Source organism: Eucalyptus grandis, chromosome 5, assembly GCF_016545825.1.
Source record: "Eucalyptus grandis isolate ANBG69807.140 chromosome 5, ASM1654582v1, whole genome shotgun sequence".
Lineage (NCBI taxonomy): Eukaryota > Viridiplantae > Streptophyta > Magnoliopsida > Myrtales > Myrtaceae > Eucalyptus > Eucalyptus grandis.
This window is the reverse complement of record NC_052616.1, coordinates 15,216,271-15,229,619: the sequence shown is the minus strand read 5'-3', so window position 1 is coordinate 15,229,619 and position 13,349 is coordinate 15,216,271. Positions and strand designations below refer to the sequence as shown.

The 13,349-nt window shown below is 40.1% G+C and overlaps 1 protein-coding gene across 1 annotated transcript; it reads left to right on the top strand.

The window, feature by feature from the left end:
- The first annotated feature begins 1,388 nt into the window (after nt 1-1,388).
- LOC104444341 (brefeldin A-inhibited guanine nucleotide-exchange protein 2) lies at nt 1,389-11,305 on the top strand. The gene is given in 12 exon segments (XM_010057994.3): nt 1,389-2,829; nt 3,759-4,076; nt 4,193-4,532; nt 4,634-4,784; nt 4,787-5,055; nt 5,143-5,435; nt 5,856-6,129; nt 6,395-6,888; nt 6,994-7,315; nt 7,422-7,800; nt 9,040-9,725; nt 10,297-11,305. Coding segments are annotated over 12 exon segments (5,361 nt in total). The 5' UTR covers nt 1,389-1,606; the 3' UTR covers nt 10,909-11,305.
- The last annotated feature ends 2,044 nt before the right edge of the window (nt 11,306-13,349 follow it).

The window sequence follows — 13,349 nt, the reverse complement described above, 5'->3', positions numbered from 1 at the left end:
GCTCTTTCACCCTATGTATTCAGAAATCGATTTCGACTTACGGAAACTCGAAAAAATCGATGAACAGTGCTCGAGTGTCGAGATTTCTCGCCCCGATCCGTGCCGACCGATTTTCTTCGTGAAAATTCAATAAAAAAACATGAAAAGGGTCGGGAAAACATGAACTCGAGCTCTGATACCAATGTTGGGAATAACGGATCCCTGAAAACCGGATTCGACACTAAATCGAACCCCTAAAGTAATGTGGAAGACGAAGCCCGGGAATAACACGTATCACTGATCGTAAAGCATACCACGGATTCGAGCGTACCTTGTTAGCCACGATTAGACACCGACGCCAATAGAGGAAGAGAAACCGGCCCGTTCGATCCGATGACGCCTTGAAGGGAAGAAGAACGTGCCTTATACTTATTGTTTCTTCTTTTTCTTTTTGGAGAGAGAGAGAGCGCGCGGGAGAAGACATATGTTCATTTTCTGTTTCCAAAACCGTTGTCATCTCTCTCTTTCTCCTCCCTTTTATATCTTCCCCCATCCACGGGCCCTATTCCTGTGGGCCGGGCTTTTTGGGCCCAGCATGGGCGGACGGGCCTTAAGCCCATTACCAATTAAAACCATCATCGGCAAATAGACTAATAAGTTGTAAAGTAATAATCTGAAAATTTGCATCGTTAGAGTGGATTATCGATTTTTGAAATGGCAAATTGAACGATAGATCTGTTTTTCTTACATTGAATTAATATATTGAAGTATTTTAGTAATATCAGTCAAGTTAGCTATGTTAATGAATCAATTTGGATAAGACCATTTATGATATGACCAATTGACTCGTCCATTTGATAGATTTATCGAACAGGTTCCCTTGGGAACTAGCCAAGAACCGACCCGGTTGATTCCAAGGTCAATTTAGGAATTGAGGCTTTTTTTTAAATTATTATTTCTAAACAAACTTTATGCAATACAAGTACCGTTGATAAAAACACGCGTACTAATAATTCATAACATGATGGTCAAGATATCGATGAATTTCTTAATTTACTCCGATCCCCATGTCGATTGATCTGAAATCGGTTGAGCAAGGGGACCGGTTCGATTCGATTCCCGAATTGACCCGGCTGCTCCAAATAGCGGCGGCGGAGAAGCCAGAAATCCCATCGCTTTCCTCGCTCAAGTCCACTTGGGTCCGAAATCTGAATCTTCCTCTCCGCCTCAGCCAAGCCACCGATTGAATTATTAAGAAATATCCTCCGCCATCTCTCCCATCGGCTTAACGACCGCACTTTCCCCGGAATACCCTCCAATCCAACCCATAATCACAGCCTTGCCACCTCCACCCACCCCCCAGCCGCAGGGATCCAGGCGAGGGACGAGAGGGGCGATTTCGTCATTTCGGCCCCGATCTCGGGACTCCCCTGTAAAAAAACCAAAACCCGATCTAAATCTCGAACGCGCAAAGCTCACTCCTTTCTTCTTCTTCTTCGAATCGCATTTCCACGACATCTCTCTCCAGGCGGATCGCCATCTCGCCGCCGCCGCCGCCGCCGTCCGACGACCGCCGAGCCGATCCCGCGGGATCCGCGAGCCCGCCGCCGGGTCAACTCGAAGGGGGATGGCTTCTCCGGAAGCCGATTCCCTCTCCCGCTTGACCCTGGTGGTCGCGCCGGCCCTCGAGCGGATCGTCAAGAACGCCTCCTGGCGCAAGCACTCCAAGCTCGCCCACGAGTGCAAGTCCCTCCTCGAGAAGCTCACCCCGCCCACCAAATCCCTCCCCTCCGCCCCCGCCGGCGGCGACGGCGACGCCGGCTCCCCGGACTCCGCCGCCGAGCCCGACGTCTCCCTCCCGGGCCCGCTCTTCGACGGGCCCGTCCAGTTCTCCCTCGCCGACTCCGACTCCGTCCTCGGCCCCCTCATCAACGCCTGCCTCTCCGGCAACGTCAAGATCGCCGATCCCGCCGTCGACTGCGTGCAGAAGCTGATCGCCCACGGCTACCTCCGCGGCGAAGCCGATCCCGCCGGGGGCGGCCCCGAGGCGAAGCTGCTGGCGAGGCTGATCGAGGCCGTGTGCAAGTGCCACGAGCTGGGCGACGATGCTGTGGAATTGTTGGTTCTGAAGACCCTGCTGTCCTCGGTCACTTCGATGTCGCTGAGGATCCACGGCGATTGCTTGCTGCTGATCGTGAGGACTTGCTACGATATATACCTGGATAGTAAGAATGTGGTCAATCAGACGACTGCGAAGGCGTCGCTGGTGCAGATGCTCGTGATTGTGTTTAGGAGGATGGAGGCGGATAGCTCGACTGTCCCGGTACAGCCAATTGTGGTGGCGGAGTTGATGGAGCCGGTCGAGAAATCGGATGTGGATGGGTCGATGACCCAGTTTGTTCAAGGGTTCATAACCAAAATTATGCAGGACATTGATGTGGTGTTGAATCCGGTGACGCCCGGTAAGAATCCGCTCGGTGGACATGATGGGGCGTTCGAGACTACCACGGTCGAGACAACTAACCCGGCAGACTTGTTGGATTCGACTGATAAGGATATGTTGGATGCGAAATATTGGGAGATTAGTATGTATAAGACGGCATTAGAGGGTAGGAAGGGGGAGTTAGCGGATGGAGAATTGGAGAGGGAAGATGATTTAGAGGTTCAGATTGGAAATAAGTTAAGGAGAGATGCATTTTTGGTGTTCAGAGCACTTTGCAAGTTATCTATGAAAACACCTCCAAAGGAGGCTGTGGCAGACCCGCAGCTGATGAAGGGAAAGATTGTGGCTTTGGAGTTGTTGAAAATTTTGTTGGAGAATGCGGGAGCTGTCTTTAGGACAAGTGACAGGTAATTAAGCCAAAACTAGAACGGATAACAATCTGAGTGCTTCAATTTGTACTCACCTGGTCCTGGAGGAGTTTCATGATGGCTGTCAACTTACTGTGTGGTAGTTTGTTTTAGTTTGATTTATCTTGATTTACTGGTCATGTTATGACTGCATAATAGTTTCGATACCAGAACCTGTTCTGTGATATATCTGCACATAAACAGCATACTAGAATATTTTTGACAACAGAAGATAAACATATCGAAATTGGAATCAGAGAGCGTGTTTTACTACTTAAGTACATGTTTGATACAAGGGCTGCTTCAAACCTGAAGTGTGACAATAAGAGTTGAGAAAGAGGTATGCTGATAAATTTTACTGATCTTGATGCTGAGAATAGCGTCTAGATGAGCTCACGCAGTGGGTATAATATGGTTCTCTGTATTTTGTTGGAGATACCAGTCCTTGCTTTGGGATGCATGTGCAGTTTAACTACCAAATTATGGATAAGGATATGTACTTGCTCTTTGGTATCTAAAGCATTTATTCAATGGAAGACCCTACATTGCTAGTAGAGACTTTCTTTAGCTTTTTTTTTTTTTTTTTCTTCTTCTTCTTCTTTTATTTATTTATTTTTTATGTATATTCTTTTCTGGATACTGCAGTGGCCAGTGAGTTTTTAATTGCTGATCACAATCTTTCCCATTTTTTGTTGATGTCTATTCTTCTGTGGAATCTGCCTGCTGTACTTTCTTTGCCATTCGGGCTCTTTAACTTCGTGTCATATCCTTTGATGTTGTAACAATGTACTTAAAACATTAAAGCTCTCAATGTTTAGGTTGCTCTTTGTTATCTTATAGGAAGTCATGTTCTTTCATTGATGTGACAAGATCTTCTATAAATAAAGCTCTCAAATTAATTTTCTGTTTGACTGCTTTTGTTGTAACAGGTTTCTAGGTGCTATTAAGCAATATCTATGTCTGTCATTGTTGAAGAACAGTGCTTCCACACTTATGATTGTTTTCCAGCTTTCTTGCTCCATTTTCATCAGTCTGGTGGCCAGATTCAGAGCTGGATTGAAAGCTGAGATTGGAGTATTCTTTCCGATGATTGTGCTGAGAGTTTTGGAGAATGTTGCTCAACCTAATTTTCAACAGAAGATGATAGTGCTTCGGTTTTTGGATAAGCTCTGTTATGATTCACAGATTTTGGTAGACATCTTTACCAATTACGATTGTGATGTCAATTCATCTAACATATTTGAGAGGTATGTCTTTTTTGTTTGGTGAAATTGCTCCCTTTTGATACTGCAGTGCAGCAAATGATGTAGCACATTTATAATCGAATTAAATGTGTTCCAATCCATTCTACTCATTGTTTCAGAATGGTCAATGGACTTCTTAAAACTGCTCAAGGTGTTCCTCCTGGTACTGCTACTTCGCTGTTGCCGCCACAAGAGGCAACCATGAAACTTGAAGCTATGAAGTGCTTAGTGGGTATTCTAAAATCAATGGGAGACTGGATGAATAAGCAGTTGCGTATTCCAGATCGCCATTCTAATAAGCTTGAACCAGTGGAGAACAGTTCTGAAGTGGCAACTCCTATGGCAAATGGGAACGGAGATGAGCCTGTTGAAGGATCTGATGCTAATTCAGAAGCTTCAAGCGAAGCCTCTGAAGTTTTGACAATTGAGCAACGTCGGGCTTACAAACTTGAACTTCAGGTGTGTGATTGTCCAATTTCCTTAATGCAGGCAGAAATAATTTGTCTCCATTATTTGCTAATTATTTTTTGGTGGAATCCCCTGTGAATAATTTCTGCCAGGAAGGTATATCTCTTTTCAACAGGAAACCTAAGAAAGGAATTGAATTTCTCATCAATGCGAATAAGGTGGGGAATTCACCAGAGGAGATAGCAGAGTTTCTTAAGAATGCGTCAGCCTTGAACAAGACTTTAATTGGTGATTATTTAGGTGAAAGGAAGAAGTATCACTGAAAGTGATGCATGCATATGTTGATTCTTTTGATTTCCAAGGAATGGAATTTGACGAAGCTATAAGGGTGTTCGTACGAGGATTTAGATTGCCCGGAGAAGCACAAAAGATTGACCGGATCATGGAGAAGTTTGCTGAACGTTATTGCAAGTGCAATCCAAAAGCATTTACCAGTGCTGACACAGCCTATGTTCTTGCTTACTCTGTCATACTGCTGAACACTGATGCTCATAATCCTATGGTGAAAAGCAAGGTATAATCCCTTCATTAGTTGATTGGGTGTTATATCATTGGAAGGTCTTCATATTTCTTTCTTCCTGTCTACTTTTAAACTGTGCAGATGTCAGCTGATGACTTCATAAGGAATAATCGTGGAATTGATGATGGGAAGGATCTACCTGAGGAGTATCTGAGATCACTATATGACCGGATATCAAGAAATGAAATCAAAATGAAGGATGATGATCTGGCTCCTCAGCAGAAGCAGTCTTTGAATACTAACAGGTTTCTGGGTTTGGATGGCATCTTAAACATTGTGATTCGCAAGCGAGGGGAAGAAAATCATATGGGGACCAGTGATGATCTTATTAGACACATGCAAGAACAATTCAAAGAAAAAGCTCGCAAGTCCGAGTAAGATTAACTGTTTTTCCTTTGTTTTGAATAATTTGCAATTCTGAATTCATTGGGTAATCGTACTTTTTCATATTTCTTGTCAAACAGTCAATTTTTCCTGAATGGATGTTGCATTAGTCATGCATAGATATACCCAATAAATTTTGAATCCAAGAGAAATTAATTAAACTAACTTGGCAATCAACATTTTTGAGTGGCTTGGAATTTCTACAATTTTGATGTAATATTTCTGCTATGCCTGTGTTGAATGCAAAGGAAATTCAATGAATTTGACCATCTTCAAGCTCCATCTAAAGCTATAGAATTTGACAGTACTTTGTGGATTTCTAATCTGGTCATGCGAGATTTCCGTTTTAGTGGTATGTTAGAAAGAAAATGCAGGCATTCTTTTTGATATATGTTTGTTGGAAATTGTAGGTCAGTCTACTATGCAGCTACAGATGTGGTGATTCTTAGATTCATGATTGAGGCATGCTGGGCTCCGATGTTGGCGGCCTTCAGCGTCCCACTTGACCAAAGTGATGATGAAGTAATTTTAGCCCTTTGCCTTGAAGGCTTCCGCTATGCCATCCATGTCACTGCAGTTATGTCAATGAAGACTCATAGAGATGCTTTTGTGACTTCATTAGCCAAGTTTACCTCCCTCCATTCACCTGCTGATATTAAACAGAAGAACATCGAGGCAATTAAGGTCGTTATCTGGCCCTAAATTCTGTCACTCTTAATTTTAATTTGTCAATTCATGTTTTCAGTTAATTGTTTTCAAGTGAAATCTTAATAGTTCTAGCACCATAAATCGGTGTCACACGTTCGGATTTGCTAATCTCTCTAGGTGTGCTCTGCATACATGCTCAATTGATGCATGCAACTACTGTAAAAGTACATTTCACAATTTAAAATCCAGTTTAATAATACCTTACTATGGAACTGATGTTTCATGTACTGGATCGTGGTAGGCAATTGTAACCATTGCGGATGAGGATGGAAATTATCTTCAGGAAGCTTGGGAGCATGTCCTGACATGTGTTTCTCGGTTTGAGCATCTACACCTTTTGGGAGAGGGTGCTCCTCCAGACGCCACATTCTTTTCCTTCCCTCAAAATGAATCTGAAAAATCAAAACCAGCTAAATCAAATATCCTTCCTGTTCTTAAAAAGAAAGGACCCGGAAGAATTCAACATGCAGCTGCTTCTGTATTAAGGGGTTCATATGATGGTGGCAATGCTTCTGGTGCAGTCACATCTGAACAGATGAACAATTTAGTCTCCAACTTGAACATGTTGGAGCAAGTGGGAAGCTCAGAAATGAATCGGATTTTCACACGGAGTCAAAAATTGAACAGTGAGGCTATCATAGACTTTGTGAAGGCTCTCTGCAAAGTCTCTATGGATGAATTGAGATCTGCTTCTGATCCCCGTGTTTTCAGCCTAACAAAGATTGTAGAGATTGCGTATGCACTTTCCTTGCACTTTTTGTCTTTTCCCCTCTGATTTTTGGAACTTGTTCTTAATGTGGAATGCTAGACTGTATATGAAATGTTTATCTCTTGTGACAGGCACTATAACATGAACCGCATCAGACTTGTGTGGTCAAGCATCTGGCACGTGCTGTCTGAGTTCTTCGTAACCATTGGTTGCTCTGAAAATCTATCAATTGCAATTTTTGCCATGGATTCTTTACGGCAATTGTCAATGAAATTTTTAGATCGAGAGGAGCTGGCAAATTATAACTTCCAGAATGAATTCATGAAACCTTTTGTCATTGTCATGCGTAAGAGCAGTGCCGTCGAAATCAGAGAGCTAATCATCAGATGTGTCTCACAAATGGTTTTGTCTCGAGTGACCAATGTTAAATCAGGGTGGAAGAGCATGTTCATGGTAAACATACTACTTCTGTGTCTTTGTTGTAAACTTCAAAAGAAGCCCAGTTAGTTTTGCTCGATATGATGCTGACTATTATCATTGGCTCTTGAACCTTTTTCAGGTTTTCACAACAGCAGCTTATGATGATCACAAAAACATTGTACTTTTGGCTTTTGAAATAATTGAGAAGATTATACGAGACTATTTCCCATACATCACGGAGACTGAAACCACCACTTTTACAGACTGTGTTAACTGCCTCATTGCATTCACCAATAGTAGATTCAACAAGGAAATTAGCCTGAATGCTATTGCTTTTCTCCGATTCTGTGCAACAAAACTTGCTGAAGGGGGTCTTGGGTCTTCATCACGGAATAAAGAAAAGGAAGCTTCAGGAATGATCTCTCCATCCCCTCGAAGGGGTAAAGATGGAAAGATGGAGAACGGAGAAATCATGGAGAAGGATGATCACCTGTACTTCTGGTTCCCATTGTTGGCTGGTAAGAGGATGCAATGCAACTTCCTTTTGCTGTACTTATTTTCCTATTGACCGGGAATGATTTACTGAGGGCACGATGGGATTGCTATCCCTGAAAAACTAATTAGGATAGAATAGTTGCATAAACCCTCGGAAGGCTTCTCAGTAAAAATTTGTGCCTAATGTTTAATGAAAGAGAGCTATTGGGCTTAGTTGTTTTTGTAGGATTTTCTTTGTTTGGAAAGGTCTCCGAAGCTTGATGGCCAAAATGGGGCCTTCGAGGTTTTCTCCTTCCAAACTAACTGGAAAATGTGAGGAATAAAAAGTAGGAAAAGTTTATCTACTGTTTAATGTAGAAGGGAATGAAAAACTCTCTCAATATCTTCCTTTCCTTCTTTCTTATTTGATAATATAATTAAGGCTTAGATGAAGAGTACCAAGGGGGGGGGCGCTGCAACCCATTACGAGGAGAAATATCCAAGATCTATAGCAAAGAAACCGTCTCAAATGACTTACCACTATAAGACCAATAAACTAGTGGAGCACCATTTGTCCTTTACAACATGAATATGTGGGTTGTAGTGGGGATGCTTCCTTTATACTCAGATTCCCTGTCTGTTTTCTTTGCATGCTATCAGAAAAATGGATAGACATTAAAAAAAATTATTTAAACCAGAAAACCAGATCATGATTGAAGCTTCTAAAACACAGAACAGAGCCATATCCATTGGTACTAGGACTGCTATTCTGATATGAGATCCTTTGTAGTTCATATTACCTCATTATTTTCTCCCGCATCACCTGCCATCTACCTCTCAATCCAAATCTACTCGATGCTGTTCATAGGGAAACGATTGCTCTTACTACTAGCCATGCAAAAGAGATATGGAAGTCCAAAATTGGTCTAACTAAATTAAAACTTATCGTGGAAAAGAGACTTTGTGCCTTCTCTGGTATTAGCTAAGGAAAAGCATTTGCTGTCCCCTGACAATCCCTCTCCACATTCTGGAACCCAGCCTTGAACCATCTGATTTTAGGATCTGATGCACCAGGGATGTTGGTTCTTAGTGCCTTGGCTTTTATAAGAAACTATCTTCCTCAGTCATGAATCTTCAGATTGATTTACTTATGAGCTTTGTTGTTGATGAGGAGAGATTTGTTGCAATACCATATGCATGGCTTACTTATGAGAGATTTTTTTTCCATCCCTTTATAGAACAATTGGCTTGAACTTTTAGCTATTTGCATATGACTTCTACAGGTTTGTCAGAACTAAGCTTCGATCCTAGGCCTGAAATCAGGAAAAGCGCCTTGCAAGTACTGTTTGAGACTTTACGCAATCATGGACACCATTTTTCGCTGCCTCTATGGGAGAGAGTATTTGAATCAGTTCTCTTCCCTATATTTGACTATGTGCGACATGCTATTGATCCTTCTGGAGGAAACTCACCTGGGCAAGAGCCAGATGGTGAGATGGGTGAGCTTGATCAAGATTCATGGCTCTATGAGACATGCACTCTGGCCCTCCAACTAGTTGTGGATCTTTTTGTCAAGTTTTATGGTACAGTAAATCCCCTACTAAGAAAAGTTCTAACACTTCTCGTAAGTTTCATTAAACGTCCTCACCAGAGCCTTGCTGGCATTGGTATTGCTGCATTTGTCCGGTTGATGAGCAACTGTGGGGAACTCTTCTCCGATGAGAAGTGGTGGGAAGTGGTTCTGTCTTTCAAAGATGCAGCTAATGCGACACTCCCCGATTTCTCTTATATTCTCAGCGGGGAAACCACAGTTGGGAGCTATGAACATACTATCGATAGACAAAGTATTGATGAGTCAGCTGAGTCTGGAAATCCTGATGATGACGCAGAGAATGCAAGGGCTCGGCATCTTTTTGCTTCTATATCTGATGCGAAGTGCAGAGCTGCTGTCCAACTTCTACTTATCCAGGTAGTTTCTTCATTTTCATGGTTCTCAACTAAGGATGACAATAAACTTATCAAAAAGATGTGAGGTCTGTATGTAGGGCAGATGGTAATACCAAATTTGCATCGGCATTTCTGTTTTCCATGCTTATGCAACTGACTATTGACCAGGAACACAAAGTTGATTCTTCTTAGGGAAGCTTAGTAGACTAGCCCTTAGATTTTAGGGCCATGTCTCTGTTGGAAACCCAACAATGTCTAGAGCTGAGACACCAAAGTTTATTTAATGAAAAGAAAATATAAAATTCGACTCTCAGTCCCCTTCAGTTGGATCCCATAGCATATGCACTGCATCTTTCAAAAAATGGGAGTCATCCCGTAGGAGAAGTACATGATCACCTTAGTTCCGTTTTCAGTCAACTTTTAGTACGGTTTACACCCAATAATTACTGTACAAATGGAAGTTCTTTAATTTTTCTAGCATTTGGTATTCACTCCATATCATTTTTCTCTTAGGGGTTTGAAGTCTTTATTCACTTTTCCACATTACTTTTTGGTTTTGGGAGAAATACTGAGTTTTCTTCATTGACTGACAGGCGGTGATGGAGATCTACAGCATGTACCGTTCTCACCTTTCTGCCAAGAATATATTGGTCCTCTTTGATGCCCTGCGTGATGTGGCATCACATGCACACAAGATTAACACTGATGCTGCTCTGCGTTCAAAGTTGCAAGAATTTAGCTCGATGACACAAATGCAGGACCCTCCATTGTTACGTCTGGAGAATGAGTCCTACCAAATTTGCCTGACATTCTTACAGAATCTGATACTGGACAAGCCTTCAGATTATGATGAGGTCAAGGTGGAGAAGCACTTGGTTGACCTTTGTCAAGAGGTTTTACAGTTTTACATCTCGGCTTCCTCCTCTGGACTCGTAACCAAGTCTTCTTCAGGAGAGCAGCCACGTTGGCAAATACCTTTAGGTTCTGGCAAGCGAAGAGAATTAGCTGCTCGTGCTCCTCTTATCGTGGCGACATTACAGACCATATGCAGTATGGGGGAAACTTCGTTCGAGAAGAACTTGGCTTGTTTTTTCCCGCTGTTTTCAAGCTTGATATGCTGTGAACATGGCTCAAACGAAGTCCAGGTAGCTCTGAGTGAAGCGTTGAGCTCATCAGTAGGCCCTGTTTTGCTCAGATCCTGCTGATCTCCGGTAAAGACGAACTTCCTGTTTGATATGTATGATAGTTTTGCTCGTGTAACTTCTTACCTCTTTTTCTGTAATAGTTATTCTTTTCTTCGGAATTAGAAGTTATAGAATATTGAGGAGATAGATATGTTTTTGCCTCTAGCAGTGGCTTTTTAAGTTTTCTTCAGTAGAATCCTCTCACCAGTATTCACACAAGCTGCCAAGATCTTTCCCTCCTTTGCTTGAGTCAATTATTCATCAATTTTTCCAGAATGATCAGGAAAGTACATTGAATGAATGCTTGGATTTGGATTTTGGATTTGAGAGGCGTTTTAGTTGGTTTCTCAGTCTGAAGGTCCTGTAAATCATTTGCATATGATGTGTGGATTTCATAGGGAAATGACAATTAGCCCAATCCATCTCCTCTTTCATTTCTCAAATTCACTCAATTTTTACTGGGTTTAGCATATTTTAGAGTACACACAGAAATTATCATAATAAACTTTGTAATAATCTTATTTTTAAGAGTTCTTTGCCTTTTTGAGTTTTAAAACAATTTCTTCAATGGATTACGTAAATACGATGATTCATCATGCTTTGCTTTCTAAGGTCCAACGATAGTTTGTCCCATCAGCTGCAGTGTCAGCTAAATTACACGTAATGACTATTTGGCTAAGATTGATGGAAAAATAATGGTTTTGGATACTCTCAAATAAAAGTGAAAGTTGGATTTAATATAGATTGGTCACCATGGACGCGCTGCTACAGGCATTCAATATTTTTATATTTTGTTTGATTCAGTGCGAGACTCCTATGTTTTTTCTCCTCAAACTCTTTTGCGACATGAGGTTGTAATTGAATTTCGTACATGTACATGGTACTAGGGATTAAATTATACATTTGATGATATGATCGGAATATGGGTGTATGCCAAAGTTTGAAATTTTTTTACCAGTAGTACAGGATCTAACTCACATGCTATGTGCGTGCGCTTATTTTCATTCTCTCGATAAGATTGAAAGGATGTGATGATGAATTATCCGGGCGATTACTCTTTTTGTATTTTAGAAAGAAAATTACTTTAAAAAGTAATGAAACTTGGTACTTTCTAGGAGGGAAGAGAGAAGTGGGTCATAATTGGAAAGTGCAACATTGATTTCTGTAATCATTAGCGGGAATGGCTGCCATGTATTTTCCCATTCGGGCATTGCTTGATTATATTCTTCATGGGTCAATAGTTTTTTTTTTTTAATTTATTTAAAGAATTAGCTTTATATATAGTATAGGTAGATAAATAATCAAAGAGTTGAGGCCTTCTTTATTTTATTTATGAAACTCGTATATAAAAAAAATACTGAAAACTATATATTGAATATTAATTTTTAAATATTTTAAGTACTGAAAATAAAAATTAGAAGTTGTTTGATATAGATGAACATTATAATTAATTTATTATCTTTCTAACAAACATGGAATAGCAAGAATTATTGAAAGGTTTTCACATATTATAATTATAAGATTCTAACTTCTATATAAAACAAGCCCTTCCAAGAAAATAGTAATTTTGACTTAGAACAATAAATTAAGTTAAAGAAAAATTATCCAAAAAAATCTTAAATCTATTGCACTTTTGTTGATTCAATTTTAAATCTTTTAATTTTGCCAATTGAGTTATATATTGTTTATATTTTACCAATTGAGTTAATTCGATCAATTTTGATAGAAATTCGTTAAAATTCAATCATCCAATGTGGCATGGTTGACACTGACATAAACAATTTTTAATTATAGTTTTAATATTTTAATATTTTCGATTGATTTTAGTTTTTTTTTCCTCTTCCTCAATTCCTTCTTTATTTTTTTCTTATTTACTAGTGGTTGAGCTAGGAGCTCGAGATTTTGTGTCCATGTCTATATCATGTGTCCATGGTCAGCTTGAAGCCTGGGCGAGGCCACCTCCCACATTTTATTAAGAATTATTTAAAAAAAAAGGAAAAGGGAAAAAAAAATGATTTTTAAAAATATTATTAAGTTGGTCCAAAATTAAATGAATCCAAAACTTAATTGAGACTCAAAATGTGAAAATATTTATGACTCAATTAACAAAATTGAAAGGTTTAAAACTGAATTGACAAAAGTGTAGTATGCTAAGAACTTTTTGGACAAATTTTCTCTTTAAGTTATGCATAGTTAAAACTTATCAAATGCACTTAATAACGTTAATTATTTAAATATTTAATATTCTATACTTAATGTGAGCCTTCAAATAATTAAAATAACCAAATCGTTGGGGAAAAATTAATTTTATAATAAGAGAGATAATTCACTTAATAGTGTAAAAAAAAAAAAAAAAAAAAAAAGCTTGAAAATCAATCATGTCCATAAAGGTCCAGTCTTGTCACGTTCAGCCCAAACCAACTTAGGCATAAGATAATCAAATCCCAAAAAAATGAAAAAAA